Source organism: Podarcis bocagei (genome assembly GCF_964188305.1).
Source record: "Podarcis bocagei genome assembly, chromosome: 12".
NCBI lineage: Eukaryota > Metazoa > Chordata > Lepidosauria > Squamata > Lacertidae > Podarcis > Podarcis bocagei.
Genome location: NC_138137.1, coordinates 16,468,771 through 16,492,244, shown reverse-complemented (window position 1 = coordinate 16,492,244; position 23,474 = coordinate 16,468,771). Strand labels below are relative to the sequence as shown.

Below are 23,474 nucleotides of genomic sequence, written 5' to 3'. Positions count from 1 at the left end.
TACACATTTAGATCAGCTAAGTAGACTAAATTAATATAGAGATGGCCAGTTTATAGTTAGTAGTTACGATGCTGTTATCAGTGATAAGCTTCCTTGAGTTGTTGTCACTGCACTGAGCAATCAGTGTTACAAATTCCCGCCACCCCACCGATCACTAACAAGGCAATGTGTTAAATTAAAGGTATTTCTTCTAAACACAGGAAACAGTTACCTTTCTGACCGGAGGCTTTGTTATTATATCCTCAAAATTGTCACCCACTTTTAAAGTCTGAAAGTTCTCATGTAATATTCCTATCTTCTTTTCATTGTCCCATCCTGCAGGACTGAAAGCAAATACAGTGTCACATCTTGAATTTCAGTTGTTCAAGGTTTGGTTCACCTTCTGTCCAATCCCATCCTATACAAAGAACCCTGTTTCTTAAGGCAGAGCAGGAATTTTATTTTTCAATTTAAGTCAAAGATGGATGCTCACCATGAGGTTAAAAAAATCCCCCCTGAAACATGGGAAGAGGTTTTGTTTCTTTTTGCAACCCCCACCCAAAATATAATAATAAAGCACTTTAGTTTGGAATTGAAAGTCCTTAGCACTAAATATAGCACAGAAGGGAGGAAAAAGATAAAACAGTAGTCATTTTTCCTCTTCCACCTCCTGAAAATTTACCATACCATTGAACTACAAACATTGTTACAATACTCTTATTTCAGACAGGCTTGGTTCCTGAACAAGAGCACTCTTATTAGGGGTTAGGGATACAATGAAACACTTATATTTTTTATAATGCAAGACACCCAATAACTAAGTAACTTACATAATTACTGCATCTTTTTCCACAACAGAAGCAGATATATTGAAGGGGAATCCATATAATTTCTGGACAATAAATTTATACACGCAATCAATATTCTTACTTTCCTTTACTGAAGTGTAAATAAGTGCTGCACCATCTGAGTTATTTGTTAAAGAAAACGCGGATGTATTTTTCTGCTCGGCAGTGGCGAGAAACTATTTGTGATACTTTAATGCTTCTGTAGCATTCATTCAGCGGCAAAGTGTTATAACATTAAGTGTGTGATGACTTACTTAAAAATATCTGTGTATATTACCTCCTCTTGTAAAGCATGCACCAGAGTATAGAAGCCAAACATTGACACATAAACTGTTAGGGGAAAGCAGGTTTGCCCAAACTCTCAAGCGGAAGAGCAATTTCATTTAATCAACAATTTCTGTTAAAAGACAAATTGGGTGTCTTCCTAACTTTTGCACTGTTTTCCTACACTAGCCACACTTCCATGTAGGTATGAAGGCTTCACACCTACACAACAACTACTTTGTTGACATCACTGGTTTTGTGATGTTCTGATACTTAAGAGTCTTCTTCCCCGCCCTGTAGCTCCATGTTAATTTTTCTCCTTGGGAGGAGCAAAGGACAAGGAAAGCCAGTTCTCTTAAGGGTTTTCATGTGGTTCTTAACCTACTTTTGGGATGGAGAGGGGACGGCAGAATTGGTTGTTTGCATTTATTTGCGTCTGATAGCTCTACCTACCTAAATGCAAGGGGTTAGTCATAAGCTGAAAAATGTTCAATCACCCCTGTGATGGACAAACTTGCTGCTATCTACACGGGATATAGCTTTTCCTTCACTGAAATGATATCCTTTGCATAAAGCACCCATCTTTCAAATAACTAGGCGCTATCCAGCTTCCCATCTTGACTTATAAGGCACATGCCTAGCTGTGTTTATTTCCCTGAGAGTCTTGGAAGCAGAACAGGATACCAGTAATTATTGCTGTGCTTAATACTGTAATCACCATGTTTCAGTTCTGGTGTGAATGCCAATTACTGAAGAACAGCATTTGTATGTGCTTTGTCAAAACTAACTTTGAACAATATAATTGCTATGAAACGGTAGTAACAGGGTCAGACTCCAAAGAACAACAAAGCTTATTCTGCATGCCCAGGGGAATGCTTTTGCATTGTATTCCTCAAACAGCAGCTCTTCATCCCACACAGATAACCACTTTGGAAATAGATTATTTAAAATGCAGTTTCTGATATAGATTACCATTTGAAATAAAAAAATTCCCCTAGGCATGGCCAGGTCCTTGGGCATCCCTGAAATAATTCTGGGCCATGGCACATAAGTGCACCACCAAATATGCTTTGCTTATCAACTCTCACAGAGCCATTGGTTCAGACAACATTATATCCAGGCTTTGTGAGCTGAGATAGGAAGTTTTTGCCTGTATATTAAACTCCTACACTACTCAAACCAACCAACCAACCAACCAACCAACCAGGAAGCCTTTAACTAACCAGTTTGCAAAATGGGATATTATGGTTTCAAGAACAAACCAAGCTATTTAAACCAATTCAAACTATACTTTAACCTAGTTTCCTGGTTTGCATGAAATTGGAAACTATGGTTGATTATAGAGGTTTATTGGTGCAATTACAGAGGATCTGTAAAGGCCATTCATATCTTAGCTTAGTAAACAGAGGGATGATCATCTAAACTCAGCACTTATCACTATCATTGAGATTACATGAGAGTCCAAGGCTTGCAGTGACTTGATAAAAGATGACCCAGCAAATCATGGGGCTTCTCAGATTATCTTAATCCAGTTGTAATTTTAATAATAAATCTGCATTTTAAAGGATACATTGTAAACAAAACCGTCGGATGTGCGACTGAATGAAGTCAAAGTGCTCATCTCTGTAATCGTGCTCTTTTTCCAGCAGGCTAATGGCATCACACTGTGGAGCAATAATAAGAATAAGAATAATGCAATTTCAATCATGATTGCACCTGAAACTTACCATCATTGCAATTATAGAAATTCCCACTGTTCATATTAGCTATGAAATATATAATCCTTGCATTTTACTACATCCAATGTGAAAAACCTCTATAGAGATATCTTAATATTTCTCTTTTTCTGGAATCTATTCATGAAGGACAGGATCCAAAGAGCTACTTCAGCACATTCCAGGGCTACAATGCACTCAGCAGCATTTTTCATTCTTTCTTTTTAATGGCAATCTCTCACACACTGTTGCCTTGATGCTACATTAGAAACTGAAAGTCTCCTCGGGATGGCTTTAGGAATTCAGGCTTCTTGGGGCATGTGGAACTAATTTATGGTTCTTGGGAACTTAGCCCATGAAGATTTAGAACATAAAAATTCGAAATACAAGAGATATAAATAAAAACCTGAACCAATATTCGGCATTTGGTAAAACTTGTTAAAATATTTATAGGATAAAATATATTCTAAAGAATTTGTCTAGTATGAATTTTCTTACTGCATGGGAAGATTGATCACCCTTCTCTGATATAGAGAAGACAGGTGATAAAATATAGAGAATAAACAACAAAATATTTAGGGAATATAGAGAAAATATAGAGAATAAACAACAGAATATTCCTCCCGAAAAATTCCAACGAAGTTTTTAGTTTAAATAATAATTTAGCTGCACTCCTTGACCCACTTACTAGAGACTAATGGTTCTTCCAAACAACTTTACTCAAACCTCTATCACAGCTTAAAACTGCCATTTTCCTCCCAGTGCCTCTCCATAACTGCTTTACTTCAACCTCTAGCACTGTTTAAAATTATAGCTGCTTCACTCAAACATCTGCCATTATTTTAAACCGTGAGTTTTCCCCCTCTCAATGGTCCTCCCTTCTCACTTCCATGCCATGGCCCTACTATTGTGCAACCTGCCTTCACTTTTGTTCCCCTACCCCACCCTGACTTCATGAAAATCCAGGATTATGATGTGGTACTACAACTCCTCCAATGGGTGCTACGCAATGACATTGTTATATTTTTGTTATACGGCAAAAAATGGTTAAAATAACTTTCTAATTTTTTATATCAAGGCTGCCATCCATTATACAGTCTTGTGGAATTCAGGCTATTAATTAAAATCTATACGGGCAGTACAAAGCATCTTTGTTCAGTTGCTCAATGTGTTAAATATTACACTTGAGAAAGTGAAGAATACTTAAGCTGATGGAAAACCAATGTGCAGTATTGAAAATGGTTTTATTTAATAGAAGTATTCCCACCCCCCACCCCATTTGAAAAAATATTCTGGAAGCTCTGTTTTCCTTGTATAGATATGTCTTGTTATTTGAAATTAAAAATCATTTAAAAAAATTCTGATGTACAAACATAATCTGAAACATGAAACAAACCTTTGTACAAACTACTACTACAGGAATGCCTAAGTTGCATGTTAGTGTATCGGCACCCAGCGGTAAAATGACACTGTCATCTTTGTCCTCCTGTAATGAAGTATTTCTCCTCTGTGGAGAAGCTGGAAAATCTTCCCCTGGTTCTGTGTATTCCTGAAAATCTCTTACAACTGAAATAAGAAAGAAAAAAATGAATCAAGCAAGTACTTTGTTCCTGGGAGATTGTATTTGTACCAAATACTTTTTATTCTATTTAGCTTTGCCAGTTTTAAAATGTCAATTTATGTTTTCCTAAGTACTCAAAGAAGTATCATCATCATCATCATCATCATCATCATCCTCTGTATACCACCCTCCATCCAAAGACGACATGGCGGTTCACAACATAAAAATACAAAATGAGTACACAAAATACATAATAAAATCAAAAACAAACCAATAACCCCCTCCCACAAACACAATTAAAAGGACATAAGGATAGACAGACAGACAGACAGACAAACAAACAAACAAACAATCAGGGATCTAAGGAAGCTGCAAAATTTAAAAACCAGTCTTTCAAAAGAACAATGTTAATTCAATTAATAGTTCTAAACATTTTGAAATATACTCTACTTGTAACTAAGTTCTTCGGCACAAGTTTATACTGCACAATAGACAGCAAAAGTTAATAACTAAGGCAAGCTAGTTAATAGATAAAACATATATAAGTAGATATAAAGTGACAAACCCAAACATTTTAGGGTTTTGTTTTGTTTTTTAACCATGAGTGCAGCAGTAGTTATTTTATTTAACCCAAATTCTGTAAGGTTTATGTCAAATACAGGATGTAATAGGTTATCGAATTTACATTCTAAATGTTTCAGTGAAGACTGGTAAATCTAGAGTCTGGCATTTTAAAAAGATGCTAAGTTACCCGAAAAACAAAACTTTCAACAATACTGGAATTAACTTACTTCTGGACCCCAAACTCAAGATACATACAGCAAAAAAATCCTCCCATGCAGATCTTTTAGGCACCTTCAACTCCCTAAATGCCAGCTTTATTACTAATTTGTTTGGCTTTAAGCCAATATTATTTTGTGCTAGAAATTCCAGAATTTAGATTGTATCCAAGAAAGAAGTGACGAAAGCTGTTGTTTTGTTGTTGCTGATTTGTACCCCCTTTGTCAACAACACCTATTAGTTTCAGTGGATGGTATATTGATTGGTAAGTGAATAGTAGATGGTAAAAAGACAATAAAAGCATAAGGCAGGGAAGACAATGGGAGCATTTTGCAGCAAAGATGCAATGCTTATAAGACTTCTTAGAAGGCCTCTTTTGTAGGATGGAGAAGACAATCAGATTCCTGACAACACATGCAAGCTTCCACTATCATACCACCACAATCTTCTTTTGGGATTAATCTAAGAAGGATTTGTTTGTTTTTTAACTTTAGAGAGCCAACTTCTTCTCAGCAGCTGGAATCTTAAAAATATTTGTATTACAGTTTCATACAAAATATCAAAACAGTTTGCAACAATTAAAATACAGGAAGAACACAAAAATTAAAAGAGATCATATTTATGAAATGTGTACAGATAGTAGGGCCATATAGTAGAGCCCATATAGTAATTACAAGGAACTGACTAGTTACATTAAGAGGCTCAGTACATGTTATGGGCCAAAGGTACATGTCAAAGCACAAACATTATTTTATGAACCACTTCAGAAAGGTGTGATTTGGGAAAAGGAGCTGGTAGGGGACAAAGCACCTCTTCCTTCCCAGTATTTATCCAAGTCTGAGTAATCTTCTCTTGGAGCTGCTTTGCTTTAAAGTTAAAACAGAGGGGTGAAAAGATGAGAAACTCTGTTTTGGTGCTCTTATATGCATATTTGTATGTAACATTTATTTAAACCCCATATTTATTTCAAAGATCACTCCTTTCACTAGCTTGCAATGAGGGTTTTGCTAATGCAATGTGTACTTCAGATACCTGCTACATAATGCAGAATATGTACAGCAGGGGCAAGGAACCTGCTGTATTCAGCTGGCCCTCTAAATATCCTCCTAACCATCAGCTGTTAAGTAGGGAAGTAAAGGGGCTGTGTTGTGATGGTGTGTAAAACATACAAACAGCTCCTTCCTCTACCAGAACATCAGCTGCAGAAGGGAAAACGTATTGAGAGAGAGAGAGAGTGGTGGGCTTCCTGCAAATATACAAAAAGTGCCCAAGTAATTTGCAATTGGATGCAATTTTTGTGATGCAAGAGCATATTGAAGTTGGTGACTCTGAACAGTTAACAGTTCAACTGTACTTTGATGTTATTTTAATTCTTGTGTTGCGACTGTGCCTTAGGTAAAGTCAGAACAGAAAAAAGCTTGCCAACACACTTTAGCAAATGTTATAAAAACAAAAGTCTATGGAGAACATTGAAAATGAAACCCGAGTAAATACTAAAAATTAAATATATACTTCCATCTCCAAAAAGAAAGACTTTTTTGTGTTAATGTTATGGTGTGTTAACAATGTGTAGGTCTCATTAAAAACACTATTGAGGCTGGAATGCAGTTCCTGTCAGCTTTCCACTAGAGTAATGTGGTCCTTGGCCTGAATTTAGTTCTTCACCCCTGCGTGTACAGGGTACACTGAATTTAGAAGGCAAAGCATTTCTATTTTCTTTTATACAGGAAATTTCTATCCTAGGAAGCTGCTTAGAAGAGTATGAAAAAGGTATAAAAGCAGAACCTTCCGAAAAGTCAAAGCAAAGGTGACAGTGGTAAGACCTCTGCTAAATAAAACTGCTCTTCTTACTAATGCACAGAACTTGCTCTTCTCCTTCACCATTTTCTACAAAAATAAACAAATACCCTGAACTATATGAGAAATAACTATATGAGAAATAAAAAATATTGCACTCAAAATGATTAAATTGAGTTACTATAAAATTTGTTGAGCACAGGTTTTGATCTTCTGGGTGAAGAATTTGCATTCCACAGAACAGAGAACACCCCCCAATGCATCCCTTCCAAGCCCGCTAAACTTAAGCATTACATCTTCACTGTTCATTTTTCCAGCTGTGGTTTATCATTTTAAGAATTGTTTATCAATTTAAGATTTGTTGTTAAACACAACTGACGTGCATTGCACTTTATATCTCCGGGTATAGGGCGGTGTATATATGTACAGTGGTGCCCCGCAAGACGAATGCCTCGCAAGACGAAAAACTCGCTAGACGAAAGGGTTTTGCGTTTTTTGAGTCGCTTCGCAAGATGAATTTCCCTATGGGCTTGCTTTGCAAGACGAAACGTCTTGCGAGTTCTTGCGAGTTTGTTTCCTTTTTCTGAAAGCCGCTAAGCCGTTAATAGCCGCTAAGCCGCTAATAGCCGTGCTTCGCAAGACGAAAAAACCGCAAGACGAAGAGACTCATGGAACGGATTAATTTCGTCTTGCGAGGCACCACTGTGTGTGTGTGTATATATATAATAATAATAATAATAATAATAATAATAATAATACACAATATGGCAGGGCCCTGTCTCAAGAAAGAAAAAAATGGGATCAATTTCCATAGATATAGCAAGCCAATGTTCATAATTCTGCATGAGTAAGGACTTCTCTCTTATTTGCATATCAAAAACTATATAGAGAAGCTCTCAACAGCTCCATGCATGCACAAAATGAGCTGCTATAGCAGAACAGATTTTAGTAATATTTGCTTTCAGAAGTTTTGAGCCCACTGAATCACCCTTTCCACATGACTAACATTTTAGTGCACCCAAGTCCAGATAACATTTCAGCCTTATTAAAGCTAAAAGCTAAAAATTAGCAGAATTAAAAAGATGTAACTAACTTTTTTGCTCTGGCACTGAATTTCATATAACAAAGCTTTACAATGGATTTAAATATGTTATGTTGACAACAAATATTCAACTGAATCTATTATCACGTGCTAAACCATGACATTCCCAAGACGGGTTGCAAAGATAATGCTACATACATTAGATCAGTGTTTCCCAACCGGTGTTCCGCGGCACACTAGTGTGCCGTGAGACATCGGCTGGTGTGCCGTGGGAGGAAGGCGGGCGAGTCGGGCGGTGAGAGGCGGCGGCGGCGGCGAGGATCCGCGTCGAGCCGGGGGCGGCTCCGCGGTGGTGGTGCCGAGCGGCGGGGCAGCGCGCGCAAAAGGGAGGATCCCTTCCTGCGGACACACTCTCTACCGAGACTCAGAGAAATCAACCTCCGGGAGAACGGGTCGCCTCCGTTCTGCCTTCAGCAGCCCATCTCTGCCTCCCAACCGTCTAACACTTGGTTACTCCTTCCGAGTTTAGCTCGCCGCCGCGCCGCGTTCCTCCTCTCCTTTCCCCGCCGCCGCCTCAGCTGCCCTCGCTCTGCTGCCTCCTCCCACCCCGGCAAGGGGGAGGGAAAAAACTTTCGCTTTTGTGCGTCCCTCCCGGCGTGACGCTGCGCGCTGACGTCACGGGGCGGGGCTTTAATGGTGGTGTGCCGCGAGATTTTTTTCCGGCTAACAGGTGTGCCGTTGCCCAAAAACGTTTGGGAAACACTGCATTAGATACTATATATTATAATGAGAATTCGCATGGTCAAGAGAAACCCCTTATAAAACTGTTATAAAGCATAAGAGTGAATATAGTTAAATCAGCTGACGAACATGTTGGCATTACATTTCCTGTAATAGACAAACATATCATAAAAGCGTACATTTACACAAAGATGAATTCAATAAATATTTTTCTAGCATCTATAAAGTGTATGTACTCACTTTTTTGCTCCATTTCCTTCATTTCTTCAGGAGGGATTTTAAGTTTGTCAATATGCTCCCTTACAACACTTGCCCATTTTTGTAAAGAGTCTAAAGCAGCCCATGGCTTAGACATGTCCACCACCAACATAATCAAAGTGTCCTTTAGAGAGATAGCTTCCAATGCAAATTTAAGTAGACCTTTATGATAGAGGTCACCATCCAGTATCCATACATTACATCGTGTCTGATCTGTAAAAAAGCATAAATAAGGTGTTCTTAACATGTACCATAGTTTATTATCAGTGGACAATATCCAAATGAGTTATTTTCACTCATTAAAAACAATGAACTGATTTAAATGGCTCTTCCTGAAATATGACTACCATTAGTACTCACTGCTAGTATTTATAAATATACTATTAGAATGATAATGGTTAAAGGTTAAAACTCTTGGATGAATTTGGATAGCAGATAGTTCTCAAGCACGGTTTTTAAATCTTTTGACTAGCAATATGCCTGGTGAGACAATCTTGATGTTGATCAGGTTTCTAAAGCTTGCGGTATTCTAAGCTACACAATATGGATTCTTATGTGTATTTCAGAGCACACAAAAAGAAATTTTAGAGAGTGGAGAAAGGAGGGAGAGGAGGAGAAATATAAAAGGAAAAGGCAGGAAGACTAAAGGAAAAATAGGTTGGGAAGATTTAGGATAAAAGGGGAGAAGGGAAATGGGAAGTAGAAGGTGAGAGACCAGAGGCAAAATTAAGGAAATATTACAAATTGAGGGCTTTTTTATTTTTTTTTTTTATATAGATTTTTTATTGCGTTTCTTTTCATAGATTAACAAATTTGTTTACATGGCAACATACAAGAAACATTTTTTATATATATATATAAAGAAAAATAAAAACAAGAAAAAATGTTATGAAACTTTCCTTAACATCTTTCAGCAATTCACTTTTGGACCTCCTCGCATCCTCTCAGCATTGCATTCATTGTTCTAGCCAGTTCAGCAATTTGTTATCTTGTTTCCCATCTTATTATACCTTTAAATATATTATGTTACCAATTTCAAAAAATTGTAATTTAGTTTTGACATTCTTAATAAACATAATAATTTGTTTCAAATATTTCTCGTTTTTTCTATCAATACTTACTTTATCATTTCTTAAAATAGATTGCGGAAACATAACATTTCTTAATCGTGCGCTATCTTAACATTCAAACAACTTATAATGTTTTTGCAAATAGTCCTTAAATTTTTTCCAGTCCTCCTCCATAGTTTCTTCGCTCAGATCTCGGATTCTGCCAGTCATTTCTGCCAACTCCATATAGTCCATCAACTGCGTCTGCCAGTCCTCCAGTGTGGGTAAATCTGGTGTTTTCCAGAACTTAGCGATGAGAATCCTAGCTGCTGTGGTTGCATACATAAACAAGGTTCTGTCCTTCTTTGGCACCTTCCGGTCCACCATGCCCAAGAGAAAGGCCTCTGGTTTCTTAGAGAAGGTATATCTAAATACCTTTTTCAGCTCATTATGTATGATTTCCCAAAAGGCCTTTACTTTCGGGCAGGTCCACCAGAGGTGAAAGAATGTCCCTTCTGCCTCCTTGCATTTCCAACACTTATTATCAGAGAGATGATATATTTTAGCCAGCTTGACTGGAGTCATGTACCACCGGTATACCATTTTCATAATGTTCTCTTTCAAGGCACTACATGCCGTGAATTTCATACCGGTGTTCCATAACCTTTCCCAGTCTTCAGACATAATGTTGTGTCCCACATCCTGTGCCCATTTTATCATAGCAGATTTAACTGTCTCATCCTGTGTGTTCCATTTAAGCAGCAAGTCATACATCCTCGAAAGTACCTTAGTCTTTGGTTCTAGCAACTCCGTCTCCAGTTTCGATTTCTCCAACTGGAAACCCACTTTTCTGTCCATTTTAAATACCTCTTGAATTTGAGCATAATGTAACCAATCTCGCACCTTACCTTTTAATTTGTCCTGGCTTTGGAGCTTCCAGTTATCTCCAACTCTTTCAATCAGTTCCCAATACTTTGGCCAGTAGGCCTCCATATTGGGCTTTTTTTTAGAAATCTTGGCTTCCACAGGTGATAGCCACCTCGGGGTCTTGCTTTCTAATAAATCCTTGTACTTCGTCCAGACGGCAAAAATTGATTTTCTGACAATATGATTTTTAAACAATTTATGGACCTTCGCCTTGTCATACCACAAGTATGCATGCCAACCATACACATTATCAAACCCTTCCAGATCTAGGACATCGGTGTTTTCCAACAAGAACCAATCCTTCAACCAGCAGAAGGCTGCAGCTTCATAGTACAACCTTAGGTCCGGCAGGGCAAACCCCCCTCTTTCTTTTGAGTCGGTTAGTATTTTAAATTTTATTCGGGGCTTTTTGCCCTGCCAGACAAACTTAGAAATATCCTTCTGCCATTTTCCAAAACATTCCATTCTGTCCACGACCTGAAGGGTCTGAAATAAAAATAGCATTTTAGGCAAAACACACATCTTTATAGCTGCGATTCGGCCTGACAAGGTAAGTTTCAATCTTGACCAAATATCCAAGTCTTTTTTAATTTCCAACCAACATTTTTCATAGTTATCTTTAAAAAGGTTTAAATTTTTAGTGGACAAGTATACCCCCAGGTATTTCACTTTTTTAGCCACACTTAGCTCTGTCTCTTTCTGATACTCCTCTATCTCTGTAGGTGTCAGATTTTTGACCAAAACCTTAGTTTTTTGTTTGTTTAACTTAAATCCCGCCACCCGACCAAACTCCAAAATAAGTTCCAAAACTCTTTTTGTACTAGATACTGGCTCCTGTACTGTCAAGACTAGGTCATCTGCAAAGGCTTTCAGTTTGTATTGTTTCGCTCCGACCTCTATACCTTGCACCAGCTGGTCCTCCCTAATCATATTCAGCAATACCTCCAGAACAGAAATAAATAGCAGAGGGGATAAAGGGCACCCCTGTCGTGTCCCTTTTTCTATTCGAAGTTCCTCCGATACCACATTGTTCACTATCAGTTTAGCTTTTTGTTCTGAATAGATTGCTTCTAGTCCATTTTCAAACCCCCGTCCCACTCCCATCCCTTTCAAGTTCTTCTTCATAAACATCCAAGAAATGTTGTCAAATGCTTTCTCCGCATCAATAAAGATTAAAGCAGCCCTTGTATTTCTAATTCGCAACAGCTCCAAAATATCAATAATGTTCCTGGTATTGTCCGACATGTGTCTACCAGGGAGAAAGCCTGCTTGGTCCTTGTGAATTACTTCATTTAACACATTTTTAAGTCTACTTGCTAAAATGTCTGCAAAAATTTTGTAATCCACATTCAGGAGTGAGATGGGACGGTAGTTCTTGAGCTGAGTCTTTTCCCTTTCTGACTTGGGAATCAATGTGATAAATGCTTCTTTCCACGTTTCCGGTGCCTTCCTCCCCTCCATGATCTGGTTACAAACCTCCAACAACGGTTGTATCAAGAAATCCTTCAAAGTTTTGTAATATTTGGAGGTAAGTCCATCCGGGCCTGGAGATTTGCCCAGCTGCATGTTTTGGATGGCACCTTCAATTTCCTGTTGAGTTATTTTGCTGTTAAGAATTGATCTTTTATCTTGACTTATTTTAAGTAGTCCATTTATTTCCAAAAATTGGTCCATTTCCGGTTCTTTCTGAGGCCCCTGTGCGTAGAGCTCTTTGAAATATCTGTGGAAGCACTTTCTTATTTCTTCTGGTTTCTGAACTATTTTTCCTTGAATCTCCAGATTTGTAACCGTATTTAACTTTTGTCTTTTTTTCAGCTGCCAAGCCAGCAACTTTCCACATTTATTTGCTGATTCAAATGATCTCTGCTTCATTTGTTTAATTTTCCACTCAATCTCTTGATTGATCAGTTTCGAATATTGTGCTTGATGAAATTTGATCTCTCTTAGCACCTCTTTAGATTTCGGTTTGATTCTCAATTTTTTCTCTCCTTCACTTATTTTCTCTAATATTTTTTCTTTTTTTCCATTCCAATATTTTCTTTTTATCGAATTCTGTTGAATCAGAAACCCTCTCATTACAGCTTTACTTGCGTCCCAGATTGTTCTTTTCTCCACCGTAGTGTTCAAATTTATTTCAAAGTAGTCCTTTAGTGTTTTTTGGGCCTTCTTCACAATCTCTTGATCTCTTAATAAGGTGTCATTCATTCTCCATCTGAAGGATCCAGTTGGGAAAAGTCTCAGTTCCATTTTTATGGCATTGTGGTCGGAGCAGGTTTTTGGGCAGATTTCCACTTTTCTCGTTTTCGGAGCCAGCCCTCTAGATATCCAAATTTGGTCGATTCGTGTCCATGACAAGTGGGCCTCGGAAAAGAAAGTTCCTTCTTTACCCAAGGGGTTCTTTGTCCTCCAAATGTCGATCAAGTCCATATTGTCTATCATTTCAAAGAAAGTTTTAGGGAGTCTGCCGTCTGTTGTTAAGTTTTGATTTTGGGATTTGTCCATATTTGTAGACACCACCCCATTCATATCTCCCATCACAATAATATTAGCATAGTCCAAATAGTCCATCATTGTCTCATGCAGCTTCTTGTAGAATTCTGATTTTCCATCATTTGGCGCGTAGATTCCTAATATCAAAATCTTTTCCCCTTGTGTTTGAATTTCAATTGCGAGGATTCTTCCATGATCATCTTTAAATAAAAATTTTGGCGACAGGTTCTCCTTTGCATAAATTACAACACCTCTTTTTTTAACTTTGTCTGATGAGATAAATTCTTGGCCAAGTCTTTTATTAATTAATACTTTCCTGTGGAGCCTAGTCACATGTGTTTCTTGCAAACATATTACATCCAATTGTTCTTTTTTTAGGATATGAAATATCCTTCTCCTTTTTTCCGGAGAATTCCCGCCATTTATGTTCCAACTAAGTAGCTGCAGAGACATCCTGTTCTATTTAAGATGTTCTTAAGATGGGGTGTCTTCCTTTTGTTCAGATCCCGAAGGTATAGGCGTTGGCCCACTTCCGGGCGGTGCTGGTGCTGGTAAAACTGGAGACCAATCCGCTCCTTTTTGGAGATCTTCTCCGTGGTCGTGAAGGAACCTTTGGTTATCTTCAGGTGTTCTTATTTTAACCTTCCTTTCTTTGTAGGTGAAGGATAGTCCCTGTGGAAACTCCCACCTATAGGGGATTGCGTTGTGTCTCAGCAATTTTGCTACTTCTGTATAGGTGGCTCTAAGGTCCAGCAGCTGCCTCGGGATATCTCTGTAAATTTCCACTCTTTTGTCTTGTATTTCAATTGCTTTTTTGAAGTGAAGGCCTAGGATCTTATCTCTCTCTTCCTTTGTTCTTAAAATTATCAAGCAGTCTCTGGATCTGTCTTTCCTTACCAGTCTTCCCAATCTATATGCCGAGACAATCTTAAAATCCGTGTCTTCCTTTAAACCCCAGAACTTCGAGAATTCCTGTGTTAAGTATCCAATCAAATCTCCTTGCTCGAGTTCTGGAATACCTCTCAATTTGATGTTGCTCTCACGATTTTTCAGTTCCACCATTGACAGATAGACTTGTTGTTCACCCACCTGTTTGTGCAGGGGCCTAACTTCTCCTTTTATTTCTTCAACCTCTTTTTGTAGGACTCCCACTTTCTGGATTGCTTCTCCAGCTAATTCTCGATTTTCCGCTGTTGCTCCTTGCAATTTCTCTATGGCTTGCGTGTGCTGGGAAACTTGGTCAGTCAGTTTTTGAATCGAGGAAGTTGCTTTATCTATCTTCACAGACTGATCGTCCACCTTCTGATTTAAACTTGATAGTTGCTCCAATATTTGTTTTAATAATGTGTCTGACCCACCTGCTGCCATATCTTCCTCAGTGGACTTCTCAGTTATTTCCCCTTGTTCTCTATGAGACACCAGTACAGCTGGAACCGACGAGCGGCGTCCTTGGGTCAATGTTGTTTGTACAAATTGTGCTGGTCTTCTTTCCTTTTCCTTTTCTTTTTCCTTAGCCTCTTTAGATTCCTTTGCTTTAGACGCTCTTGTTCTCCCTGCACCACTCATTACACATCTGTCAATGTTCAAGGTCAAATTGTCTATTGTTCCATGGGAAAGACAAATTCAGGAGTAAACAGCCAGTGAGATGGAATTCAAAACAAAAGTCAGTTCCCAGGATTTTGTAATCCGAAAGCCCTGTAGGGGGAGTGCCACCCGATTTCAAAGACAAGGAAGGAAGTAATCCGCCATTGAAGTTCCAAATTGCTTCAAAACAATAAATTCGTTAATCCAAAAGTCCCTTCATAAATTCAAGATCTCCCAAAGCACCTTTTATAAATCGACAAAGTTTCACGAAAGGTGCTTGTAACAGTATCCCAATCAGTCTTTTCTGCTCAAATGTAACAATTACTTTCTAGCACAGTTTGCAACTGTTTCCGCAGTTTGACACAGTCTCTCTCTCTGGCAGCCCGACAATCTGGCTCTTTAAAAATACAGCCCAAAGAAAACAAAAGATAGGAGGAAAGTCACCATCTGCTGCTTCTTTTAGTCAATGTCCATTTCCACCTTGAGCTCAATAAAAAAGGCAAATTTTATAGCACGAAAAAGTTTAAGCTTCCCAAAGTCCCGTTTCAGATGCTTCCGTTTCTAAAAGCTTTGCTTTGATCTTGTCAGCAATGTCGGAAGACGGACTTCCCTTTTCTCGTCTCCCGCTTTCAGCCAAATTAACCGAATTTCTTTGCCAAATTTTAAACCCCTTTACTCACGGGTATGTTGCTTGCAGTTTAGCGTTGATTTTAGGAAGAAGGATCAGCGCTCATCTGTAACAGCCGCGCGGCTTCGCTTCCGCGGAAAGAGCGATGAACTCACAGCACCGCTACCCCTCCTTCACTCCGGGTCTCCTTACGGGGTCCCTTCTGTGCTTTCGGAGCAGCTTCTGGTGCCCGCCGAGTCCCACGGCCACGGGCTCACTCTACCCGTGGTTTATCTTGATGGGTCGTCGCTATGCCGCAGCGAACGACCCTTTTCCGCGGAGCCCCTCTTCAGAGCCCGAAGAGGACCGCCATTACAGTTTCGCGCCGCCCCCGGAAGTCCAGTATCACCCAAATTGAGGGCTTTTTTAATTTAGAAAAGGCAAGTAAGGGAAAGGATATACAGTGGTACCTTGAGTTACATACACTTCAGGTTACATTAGCTTCAGGTTACAGACTCCGCTAACCCAGAAATAGTACCTCGGGTTAAGAACTTTGCTTCAGGATGAGAACAGAAATCGTGCTCCGGCGGCAGCAGGAGGCCCCATTAGCTAAAGTGGTGCTTCAGGTTAAGAACAGTTTCAGGTTACGAATGGACCTCTGGAACGAATTAAGTACTTAACCCGAGGTACCACTGTAATAGAAGTGTACAAGTGTGGAGAAAGTCAATAGACAGTTTTCCTTCCCTATCTCATAGCACTAGAGCTAGGGATCATCAAATTAAATTGAAGAACTTCACACAATGTGTAGTTAAACAATGGAATTCGCTCCTAGAAGATGCTCTGATGGACCGCTTTAAGGGAAGGTTATACAAATTCATGGCTATCTAGTCCTGATGACTATGCTACTTCCTATATCAAAAGCAACATGGCTGGCCACTGTGAGAACAGAATGCTGGACTAGGTAGGCTTTTGGTCTGATCTAGCAGGGTCCTCTTTCAGTTCTTATTCCACTCTGGTATTGTTAACATCACTCACCACCACCACGCAAAAAACCCCACTCATTCTCCCTGAAGTCACCCTCCCCATACTGTTCCTCCTCCTTTGCCTGCAAACTCCCTTCCCTGAACAGAAAACAAGGAAATGCAGTGATAATAAGTTGGAGATAGAATCTGGAAGTTGCTGACTTCTGAAAATGCCATACATTTAAAAAATCTGGAATATTCCCAAGCAATGAATAATTACTCACTGTTGTTGTTATCAGAACTGGTACTTACCTTCTCTGTCTTCATCATCATGTACATTTAAGTACAAATATTCCATTCCTCTTCCTTTCTTGTATTCATCAATTCCCTGAAGTTTTCTAATTAAACTTGTTTTACCTGCACCATCTTCCCCTAGAAAAAAAGTTTAAAAGTGGACTTTATTAATAACATATATGAAATATATTTCTTGTAATATTTCCATTTCAATCTGTGAAACTTACCGTTATTTTGCTTTACGACACTTGGCCCAAATAGTAGTCTGTAGCAAACATTGCCATGTAGACATGACTTCTGTCATGTGTACTGCATTATTAGCAAGAAAAGCACATGAACAAGTCCTGTTGCTGCTATCTTATTTGTACAGTGGTACCTTGGGTTACATCCGGTGATACCTCGGGTTACATACGCTTCAGGTTACAGACGCTTCAAGTTACAGACTCCCCTAACCCAGAAATAGTACCTCGGGTTAAGAACTTTGCTTCAGGATGAGAACAGAAATCGTGCAGCGGCGGCACAATGGCAGCAGGAGGCCCCATTAGCTAAAGTGGTGCTTCAGGTTAAGAACGGACCTCCAGAACAAATTAAGTACTTAACCCGAGTACCACTATAGTTTTAATAATTCATATGGGGAGGTATAGTGGGCCCCTCTGCCGCCATGGGGAGGTACAGCAAGGCCCTCTGCTGCTTCGGGGAAGTGCAGTGCACCCTCCACCACCACGGGGAGGTATGGCAGGACCCCCTGCGGCCGCAGGAAGGCATGTCAAAGCCCTCTGCTGCTACGGGGAAGCGCAGCACACTCTCTGTCACTGTGGGGATGTACGGCGGGACCCTCTGCTGCCATGGGGAGGCACGGCACACCCTCCACCGCTGCAGGGAGGTATGGCTGGACCCTCTGCCCCCGCAGGGAGGCCCAGCAAGGCCCTCCACCCCCGCAGATATATATCATGATATATTGAGATATTGTGATATTTTGGTGGTAATATGTCTAAGAAATGCGGGTTTTTCGCAGGCAAGTTGTCAGTTTCTGTGTGGTCAGAGAAGTCTGGCAAAGTTCCCAGAAGCTTCACTGTCATCCCCACATTTCAGATCTTTTACACATTATATATGCAAATCTTCCGTTTTCTAGGTGCTTTTCTGCATATATTTTCTATAACATTAGTAGGAACATACAACCCTTAGAAGACACTGACTTTAACCTTTCCCTACCCCAAATAAAATCTCTATCAAGTTAGTCTGTATTGCCCAATTGGAGGTGTCACTAACCTAGAAGCAGAGCAACAGACACTTTTGAATATATTTTATAAAGTATTCTACACAAAATAGGCAATTCCTAGTGTTTTTAAAACAAATTTGCACTAGTAAATTTCAGATAATAAAGTTTTAGTATCACAAATATTGATACAATGTTTTGGGTACATAATATTTAAATAAAAACAGCTACAAAGAATCATTTTTAAAGTTAACTGCAAGGCATATCTGCTCAGCTGAGATGTAAGAAATTTAGGCTGCTAAACCACCATTTATTGGCCCAAGAAACATACATTCCTGCATGTTCCCTTCTAACCCCTTGCCTTACCATGTTAGGAAGCAGGGAATAAAATCACAGTTTCTCAGTTAAGATGTAATGGGAAACAGTGGCTTAAATAAACCAAAATGTCAGCACTGAATCTTGGAACACAAAGAACATGCAGCCATATAATTAATTCTTGGGCAGATAAAACTATGGTTGATCAGTTTGAGATTGTTACATCTGTGCTAGCCATGAACAGATGAGTTTATTTCCAGTCTGTGCCAATTTTGCATGTGTTTGTTTATGAGTCTGATCTGTCCCATATCATCTTTGACCTGCATTTTTTAAAGTCTGTGCAAAAGATTGTATTTAAATTGTACTTAAATACATAATTTATCTCAATGTACATATTTCATGCTAAAATATGCATTTAGGTACTTTTCTGAGCTGAGAACTAGAGAAAAGCAAACTCTGAAGGGTAACTATGGTCTAATCTATTTATTAGGGAAGCGGATGGCGCTGTGGGTAAAACCACAGTGCCTAGGACTTGCCGATCGTATGGTCGGTGGTTCGAATCTCCGCGGTGGGGTGAGCTCCTGTCTTCGGTCCCAGCTCCTGCCCACCTAGCAGTTCGAAAGCACCCTTAAAGGTGCAAGTAGATAAATAGGTACCGCTTTATAGCGGGAAGGTAAACGGCGTTCCGTGTGCTGCGCTGGCTCGCCAGATGCAGCTTGTCACGCTGGCCACGTGACCCGGAAGTGTCTGCGGACGGCGCCGGCTCCCGGCCTCTAGAGTGAGATGAGCGCACAACCCTAGAGTCTGTCAAGACTGGCCCGTAGGGGCAGGGGTACCTTTACCTTTCATCTATTTATTAATCCAGGATGTGTGAATTGGGTCAATTCATTTAAAAATGCAAACCCAATGAAAATCTCCTCCATCCCTACTCTGCCCTAGGCCTTAATGTGTAAAAGAAACTTAAATATCAATGGCTATCAATGGCTACTAGCTGTGCTCTGCCTCCACAGTTGGAGGCAGCATTTTTCTGAATATCAGCTGCTGGACATCAAAGGGCGGAGAGTGCTCTTGTGTTCAGCTCCCACCTGTGGGTTTCCGACAGGCATCTGTATAAACACTGGGAGAACAGGATGTTGGACTAGGTGGATCATTGGCCCAATTCTGCAGGCTCTTCTTATGTTTTTATGTCACAAGAGTAGCAGAAGATATGCCTGCTGGTATTATGTAGTGCTTCTAACAACCTAACTTAGCCTCATGTAAATAAAAATTTCAGTATAATCAGATGCTAGGGGGAAAAAGAAGTCAAGATACAATGCCTTTTAACAAAACAGGTTCAATTCTGAGGCACATACACTTCAAAAATACAGTGGTGCCCCGCAAGACGAATGCCTCGCAAGACGGAAAACTCGCTAGACGAAAGAGTTTTCCGTTTTGGAGGTGCTTTGCAAAACGAATCTCCTATGGGCTTGCTTCGCAAGACGAAAATGTCTTGCGAGTTCCTGCAGGTTTTTTCCCCTTCCCCCCCTTTTTCTAAGCCGCTTATCAGCTGATCCGATAAGCCGATAAGCCGCTAAAAGCGCTAATCCGTCAATGGGCTTGCTTCGCAAGACGAAAAAACCGCTAGACGAAGAGAATCACAGAACAGATTCTTTTCGTCTTGTGAGGCACCACTGTAAACTTTGTGCTCTCCTATAATACATCATCTTATTAAAAAAAAAAAACCAATACTATTTGATGAGCATGAATCAAAAGAAAGAACAATCATAAGCGCCAGTATAGACATGCTTTTCAACTTCATAAGCACAGTTAAGTGGTTGGGAATGAGCCATGAAATTGCATACTCCACCACCAGATCCCTCTCTATCACTTCATTCCACTTCTCTTTATTATGGTGAAGCTTTGCACAGGCACCAAAACTAAACACAAGGATAGCTAGAGTTCCCTGTTAATTAATACCACTAGGGTAAAGTGGGAGCCCTGACAAGCCCCGCAAAGTGGCTTGCTTGGTGGGGTGGCGGTGCAGCAATAGCCTCCTGTGTCAGCAGAGTTGCTGCCACTTACCAGGCCAGAGAAGGGAAGGGGCAAGATGGCAGCAGGGTTGGACCACACTGGCCAACCTTATCCAGTACTGCCTCCAGTGCATCCACACAGCCCAAACAACACCTTTCCTTCTGGTAACGGCAGTGACATCGCTGTTGGGAGGCTACTGCTCTGGTTGCAGCTGACAAACTCCATAGTTATTATTGGTGCCAATAAAATTCTTAACTGAGGGGTATGGATAGAGAAAGAAATTGCTCCCCATACAAGAGGAGCCTTGGCTGACCAGTTTTTAAGCATGCTTGCAATAGTGAACATTTTGACTACACCAGACCTTGGTTAACTAAAACAGGCAATGCTGCCATCACACTGCATTTTACAACTTCACTGGCAATCCCATAGTCATGCTTATCTAACAGGGATCTATAATGATAAAAATAATTAGTAGCTTTCTCATAGAAAAGATCTTAATTTAAAATTTAAGACAAAATAATGGTCAAGTAAATGGTTTAATAAAGTTAAAGGTAAGGTAAAGGACCCCTGGGTAGTTAAGTCCAGTCAAAGGCAACTTTTCAAGCCGAGGGAGCTAGTGTTTGTCCACAGACAGCTTTCTGGCTCATGTGTTCAGCATGACTAAACTGCTTCTGGTGCAACGGGACACTGTGACGAGTGCCAGAGTGCATGGAAATGTTATTTACCTTACTGCCACAGCGGTACCTATTTATCTACTCGCGGTGGTATGCTTTCAAACTGCTACGTTGGCAGTAGCTGGGGCAGAGCAACAGAAACTCATCACTATCATGTGGATTCAAACTGCTGACCTTCTAATCGGCAAGCCCAAGAGACTCAGTGGTTTAGACCACAGCGCCACCCACCTCGCATAAGTTATAAATAAACATTAAATGGCTTAATAAAGTTATAAATTACTGAGAGTATAAATATAAAACTTAGGATGCTCAGAACTAAATTTCCAATGAACTGACAACCCTGCTTGACCAGACCTATTTAGTCCAGCTTCCTGTTTCTCATAGTGGTCAATCACATGCCTTTAAGAAGCCCATAGGAAAGACACAAGTGTGATAAGCACTCTACTGCTATTGTTTATCAGTGACTGGTATTCAGCGGCATATTGCCCCTGGTAGCTATATACCATCTCCTCAATCAAACTAGTACCCATTGATAGTCTTATCCCCAATGAATTTGTTTAATCCCCTTTTAAATTATGCAAGCTGGTGGACATCACTACATCTTGTGGTAGCAAATTCCATAGTCAACCACGCTCACTATTTTCCTAGGCTAAAAAGTCCCAAATGCTGTCAGCTTTCCTCATAGGAGAGTTGCTCCAACACCTTGATACTTTTGTTTGCCCTTTTCTGCTCTTCAATATCCTTTCTGAGGCGCAGTGACTAGACTATTCTAAGTGTGGCTGTGCCACATATTTATATAAAGGCATTATAAGATACAGTAATTAGATTCCTTTACCTAATGGATAATTTGCCCTTTTCACAATGGGTAAAGGCGAGCTACTTACCATGACGCCCCAAATCCCTTTCCTGGTAAATCATTGCCTGCTTCCCCATCAGTGTATGTGACATTATAGTTTTTTGCTCCAATGTGCATCACTATACAGTGGTGCCCCGCAAGACGAATGCCTCGCAAGACGGAAAACTCGCTAGACGAAATAGTTTTCCGTTTTGGAGGTGCTTCGCAAAACGAATTTCCTATGGGCTTGCTTCGCAAGACGACAATGTTTTGCGAGTTCCTGCTGGTTTTTTCTCCTCCCCCCCCTTTCTAAGCCGCTAAGCCGCTTATCAGCTGATCCGATCAGCAGATAAGCCGCTAAAAGCCGCTAATAGCGCTAATCCGCTAATCCTTCAATGGGCTTGCTTCGCAAGACGAAAAAACCGCTAGACGAAGAGAATCACAGAACGGATTATTTTCGTCTTGCGAGGCACCACTGTACACTGAACTGCATTTTCCATTTTAATCCCCATTCACCTGCTGGAGATGTCCTCATGGAGCTCTTTGCTATCCCTTTTTGCTTTTACAGAATAATTCTGTGACATCAGCAAACCTGGTGACCTCACTGCTCACCCCTAATATATCATGTATTAACTTACTAAAAAGCACTGGTCCCAATACAGATGCTTGTGGGGCTCCACTTCTTATATCCTTCCATTGGAGCACTATCCATTTATTTCCGTTCTCTGCTTCCTATTCTTTAATCAGTTACCAGCCCATAAGATATAGCTGTGGGGTGACATCATATCTTATCCCATGGTTGCTTATGCATAATTAACTCATTGAATTCATTGCCATGGTAAAAAATAGCACAAAAAACAGTATTTTTAAAAAGTTAAGTTTATGGGAACATCAGTCTATCAATGGTTTCAACAAGGCATGATAGTTAAAAGTGCAATATCAATATCCATCCACTGTATTATCATGCTTTTCCACTATGTTCTTTTTACAAGTTTCCCAGAAGCACTTGATCAGCCAGTGTTGAATACAAACCAGTAGAATGTTTGGATCTTTGATCTAACTCTAAAAAAAAAAGAGTTCATACTATGTTTTTTATGAATGAAATAATGTAAATAATCCATGCTAAATATCTGTCATTTTGATTTTTAAAAATCTCTCTGCCACAAAAAACTTGTAGTGGAAAGAGGGCTATAGCATGTTATTATGACTATGAAACATTATGTATTTTTAGCTCTCTCTATGGCCTTGTCTACAGTCCTTTCACATTCTATACTCCATGTTTTGCAGAACTATGTGTTTCTCTCAGTTTTTAACTTTATTATTTACCTTCATAAATTGCCCCCCTTTTGTCACATAGAACCTCAGGGCAGTAAAGACACATAATGAAACTAAGAAACAATTAATTTAAACTTCATTAAACCAATGAAGTGCTCTGCAGCAGCATAAAAAAGTTATGCCCACTCAGCAGATTTTCCTGAAATGCCTGTGCGAAAGTATGTGTTTCAAGTGGTTATATAAAAACTATT

At 39.7% G+C, this 23,474-nt stretch overlaps 1 protein-coding gene across 1 annotated transcript in view; it reads right to left on the bottom strand.

Moving 5' to 3' along the window:
* DYNC1LI1 (dynein cytoplasmic 1 light intermediate chain 1) overlaps positions 1 to 23,474 on the bottom strand; it is a 31,991-nt gene that overhangs the window by 6,104 nt on the left and 2,413 nt on the right. Inside the window, exons 3-8 of the mRNA XM_081164688.1 lie at positions 16,917 to 17,036; positions 8,968 to 9,198; positions 4,203 to 4,372; positions 2,662 to 2,755; positions 810 to 945; positions 212 to 323 (exon numbers count right to left, since the gene is read on the bottom strand). Coding sequence (XP_081020814.1) covers positions 212 to 323; positions 810 to 945; positions 2,662 to 2,755; positions 4,203 to 4,372; positions 8,968 to 9,198; positions 16,917 to 17,036 — 863 coding nt within the window. The remainder of the gene's footprint in view (positions 1 to 211; positions 324 to 809; positions 946 to 2,661; positions 2,756 to 4,202; positions 4,373 to 8,967; positions 9,199 to 16,916; positions 17,037 to 23,474) is intronic.